This window comes from Sinocyclocheilus anshuiensis, unplaced genomic scaffold, assembly GCF_001515605.1.
Source record: "Sinocyclocheilus anshuiensis isolate Anshui unplaced genomic scaffold, SAMN03320099.WGS_v1.1 scaffold708, whole genome shotgun sequence".
Taxonomy (NCBI): Eukaryota; Metazoa; Chordata; class Actinopteri; order Cypriniformes; family Cyprinidae; genus Sinocyclocheilus; species Sinocyclocheilus anshuiensis.
The window spans coordinates 3,096,282-3,101,518 of NW_015555881.1; the positions used below are offsets into that span (position 1 = coordinate 3,096,282).

Here is a 5,237-nt window from a genome sequence, read left to right on the forward strand (position 1 = left end):
ACGCATACATGCATACATACATACATACACACACAAACACGGTTAACTTCCGTCATGTGGAATAACAAAACATCCACCAGGAAATACGGACTGGTTGGTGGAGGTGGGATCAGACAGTGCTAGTTAACGCTCTTTACTCACCCGTTTGAAGTCGCTCATGTTCGTCGCCTGGACAGGAGTCCCGATAAACGTCAAGTAGTTCACTTTTGTCGTCTCCTCGTCTCCTTGGTTGGACTTGATAAATATCTGAACACAAAAACAGGTGGAAAATGAGAAACCTTTGATTATACGTTTGAAATCAAGCACTGCGGGAAACGTTTCGGAGTCTCAAAACCATAAAAATGTCGTAACATTAAATATGAACAATTAAAGACAGACTTTTATAAAGCTTGGGAAGCATTTGTAAATTATCTGGATCTCGGGGATGCAAAAAGTATGTCGTTTGTATTTTACTGATAGGATTTTGACATGTTTTTAGTCATTTATGTGAATTAACTTTATTTTTTCCTCCTTTGAAATATTGTTATGAATTAAGTAAGATGAACATTTAAAGATGGACTATTTTTATAACGTTTGGGAGACATTTGTAAATGATCTGGACCCTGAGGTTGCAAAAATGATATTGTTTTGATTTCACTGATGCAATACAGGAGTACTTTGAGATGCTCAAATGAGATATTGTACTTTCTGAGCTGTTTTTAGTGTTATTTATTATTTTATTATTTATTTATTTTTCTCTCTGGAAATATTGTTATTCTGAATTAACTCAAGTTTAAGTTTAAAGACAGACTTTTTTATTTAAATATTTATTTTTATTTATTTATAAATATTCTTCCATCGAAATACTGTTTTATTTATTTATTTTTTTGCAAAAACGATTTTTATTTCACGAATGTAATGCAGGAGTATTTTGAGATGCAGAAATGGGCCTGAGCTGTATGCATGCATGTATTTATTTATCATTTATATTTATTTAAATATTTATTTATTTTCTTCCATCAAAATGTTGTTTTTGTTGCAACAATTCTAGTTTTTATTTCACTGATGTAATGCAGGAGTATTTTGAGATGCAGAAATGGGATATTGTATTTTCGGAGCCGTTTTTATGGTATTTTTATTTATTTTATGGTATTTATTTTTTATTTTTTTTAACTATTTATTTATTTTTCTCCCTGGAAATATTGTTATTCTGAATTAAATCAGATGAGCGTTTAAAGACAGACTTTTTAATTTAAATATGTATTTATTTTTATTTATTTATAAATGTTCTTCCATCGAAATATTGTTTTATTTATTTTTTTGCAAAAACTTTTTATTTCACGAATGTAATGCAGGAGTATTTTGAGATGCAGAAAGGGGTCTGAGCTGTATGCATGTATTTATCTATAATTCATATTTATTTTCTTCCATCAAAATGTTGTTTTTGTTGCAAAAATTCTATAGTTTGGATTTCACTGATGTAATGCAGGAGTATTTTGAGATGCTCAAATGGGATATTGCGTTGTATTTTCTGAGCTTTTTATTAGTTTATTTATTTGTAGTTTGTATTTATTTATTGAAATGTTATTCTGACTGAATGGAAAGTATTTAGTGTAAAGCTGCCGTGGAATAGTCAGTATTGTGAGAAGCTGAAGTGTAATCTGACGTACAGTCACACTGTTGACGTTCTGAAACTTGACGTATCGGAGCGGGACGAGGCCGTCGTCTTTGTAGTCTTCCTCCGACAGATCCAGCGCCTGCGTGGCTTCGCTCCTCTCGGCGTCATCGAAACCCATCGAACGAGGAAGATTAATGAAGATCTTCACACTCTTCGGGGCTTGAGCTGAGAACAGACATTATATCAGAGAACAGTTCAACTCAACATCCGGGTGCACTTCTCGGTTTTGGTAACTTATTAATGTTTGTCTGAATGTAAACAGATGTGCATCAGAATATGGGATCATTCTGCTGTTGTTGTCCACTGTCTATATACACACTACTGTTCAAAAGTTTGGGATCAGAACGATTTTAATGTTTTTACAGGAGTGTCTTCTGCTCATCAAGGCTGCGTTTATTTGATCAAAAACACAGGAAAAAAAATAATATTGTGAAATATTATGATGATGCAAAATAACATTTTTCTATTTTAATATACATTCAAATGTAATTTATTCCTGTGATGCAAAGCTGAATTGCGTTTATTTAAAATAGAAATCTTTTCTAACAATATACACTACTGATCAAAAGTTTGGGGTCAGTACATTTTTATTCTTTCTTTTTTTCAAAGAAATTAAAACTTTTAGTCAGCAAGGATGTGTTAAATTGATAAGAAGTGATAGAAAAGATATCACAGAAATAAATTATATTTTAAAGGATATTAAACTAGAAACCGTTATTTTATATTGTAATAACATTTTGCAATTTTACTGTTTTTTTTCTGTATTTTTGATCAAATAAATGCAGCCTTGATGAGCAGAAGAGACTTCTTTAAAAACATTACAAGTCTTACTGATCCCAAACTTTTGAACAGTAGTGTCTATATATATTATAAAAACTATATCTATTTTATATCTGTAAATATTAAATATTACCGAGTTCTGCAGCCAGCAGCTTCATGGAGAAGAGTTTGACAGGTTGATTGAAGGCGATTGTGATCAGAAGCTGCAAACAAACACATAACTGTGATGTGATCTTATGTACCATCACAGATTGACTTTCACTTTAGCGTACAGTAGATACAGCTCGTGCTGTGAAGGAAATACAGAGAATACACGGCAAGTAATAGAAGCACTAAAGTGACTTAAAACTTAAAAATAGATGACACCTAAATAGCAAGACAAAAGCACATACAACATTAATTAAAATTAAAATAAAGTGAAAACTATAGTAGCACATAAATAATATATATAAATAACACTGCTCATAAACACTGGATGGAACAGTTATTAAATAAATTTTCAATCTGACACAATTAGTAATAAATAATAATTATAATAATTCAATCAAACTAAAATTAAAATGAATCTATGTGAAAAAAAGTTATAAACTGACCTGACAATTGGTAATTAATTAATAATAATAATAATAATTTAATGAAAACTGAATTATTAAAATATTAAAACAATAATAGTATATAAATAATACTAAAATAACACTGCTCCTATAAAAAAAAAATAATAAATTCAACCTGACAATTAGTAATTAATTAATCATAATATTAGTAATAATTAAATAACAATTCTAATGAAAACTAAAAATGTAAAAATAAAAGCTAATTCTAAATATTAATGAGCACTCTAATAGTATATAAAAAATACTAAAATAATACTGCTCCTAAACATTGGATGGAGTGGTTATAAATAATTTTCGACCCGACAATAGGTAATTAATTAATAATAACATTAATAATAGTTAAATAAAAATTTTATCAAAAATTTGATTTAAAAAAAAAGGCTTTTTACCTGTTCATCACAGTCTGACTCCAGATAGGACGAGTCCTTGATTAAGCAGCGGTCAAAGCCACAGTCGTCGCTCTCGTTGAGACATTCACAGCCAGCTTTACTAACGAACGGCATCAGGTCCATCTGAACACACACAGGACACGATTACACACTCACACTCATACACTCATGCACTCATGCACTCATGCACGCACACACACTCTCACTCACTCACTCACTCACTCACTCACTCACTCACTCACTCACTCACTCACTCACTCACTCACTCACTCACTCACTCACTCACTCACTCACTCACTCACTCACTCACTCACTCACTCACTCACTCACTCACTCACTCACTCACTCACTCACTCACTCACTCACTCACTCACTCACTCACTCACTCACTCACTCACTCACTCACTCACTCACTCACTCACTCACTCACTCACTCACTCACTCACTCACTCACTCACTCACTCACTCACTCACTCACTCACTCACTCACTCACTCACTCACTCACTCACTCACTCACTCACTCACTCACTCACTCACTCACTCACTCACTCACTCACTCACTCACTCACTCACTCACTCACTCACTCACTCACTCACTCACTCACTCACTCACTCACTCACTCACTCACTCACTCACTCACTCACTCACTCACTCACTCACTCACTCACTCACTCACTCACTCACTCACTCACTCACTCACTCACTCACTCACTCACTCACTCACTCACTCACTCACTCACTCACTCACTCACTCACTCACTCACTCACTCACTCACTCACTCACTCACTCACTCACTCACTCACTCACTCACTCACTCACTCACTCACTCACTCACTCACTCACTCACTCACTCACTCACTCACTCACTCACTCACTCACTCACTCACTCACTCACTCACTCACTCACTCACTCACTCACTCACTCACTCACTCACTCACTCACTCACTCACTCACTCACTCACTCACTCACTCACTCACTCACTCACTCACTCACTCACTCACTCACTCACTCACTCACTCACTCACTCACTCACTCACTCACTCACTCACTCACTCACTCACTCACTCACTCACTCACTCACTCACTCACTCACTCACTCACTCACTCACTCACTCACTCACTCACTCACTCACTCACTCACTCACTCACTCACTCACTCACTCACTCACTCACTCACTCACTCACTCACTCACTCACTCACTCACTCACTCACTCACTCACTCACTCACTCACTCACTCACTCACTCACTCACTCACTCACTCACTCACTCACTCACTCACTCACTCACTCACTCACTCACTCACTCACTCACTCACTCACTCACTCACTCACTCACTCACTCACTCACTCACTCACTCACTCACTCACTCACTCACTCACTCACTCACTCACTCACTCACTCACTCACTCACTCACTCACTCACTCACTCACTCACTCACTCACTCACTCACTCACTCACTCACTCACTCACTCACTCACTCACTCACTCACTCACTCACTCACTCACTCACTCACTCACTCACTCACTCACTCACTCACTCACTCACTCACTCACTCACTCACTCACTCACTCACTCACTCACTCACTCACTCACTCACACACACACACACAACACGATTACACACACTCACTCACTCACACGACACGATTACACACTCACACACACTCACTCACACACACACACACACACAGGACATGATTACACACTCACACTCATACACACTCACTCACTCACTCACTCACTCACTCACTCACTCACTCACTCACTCACTCACTCACTCACACACAC

The 5,237-nt window shown here is 36.3% G+C and overlaps 1 protein-coding gene across 1 annotated transcript in view; it reads right to left on the minus strand.

Moving 5' to 3' along the window:
* Window positions 1–5,237, minus strand: part of LOC107675796 (thioredoxin-like protein 1) — a 9,070-nt gene that overhangs the window by 896 nt on the left and 2,937 nt on the right. The window contains exons 4-7 of the mRNA XM_016470261.1: window positions 3,441–3,563; window positions 2,571–2,640; window positions 1,650–1,822; window positions 142–246 (exon numbers count right to left, since the gene is read on the minus strand). Coding sequence (XP_016325747.1) covers window positions 142–246; window positions 1,650–1,822; window positions 2,571–2,640; window positions 3,441–3,563 — 471 coding nt within the window. The remainder of the gene's footprint in view (window positions 1–141; window positions 247–1,649; window positions 1,823–2,570; window positions 2,641–3,440; window positions 3,564–5,237) is intronic.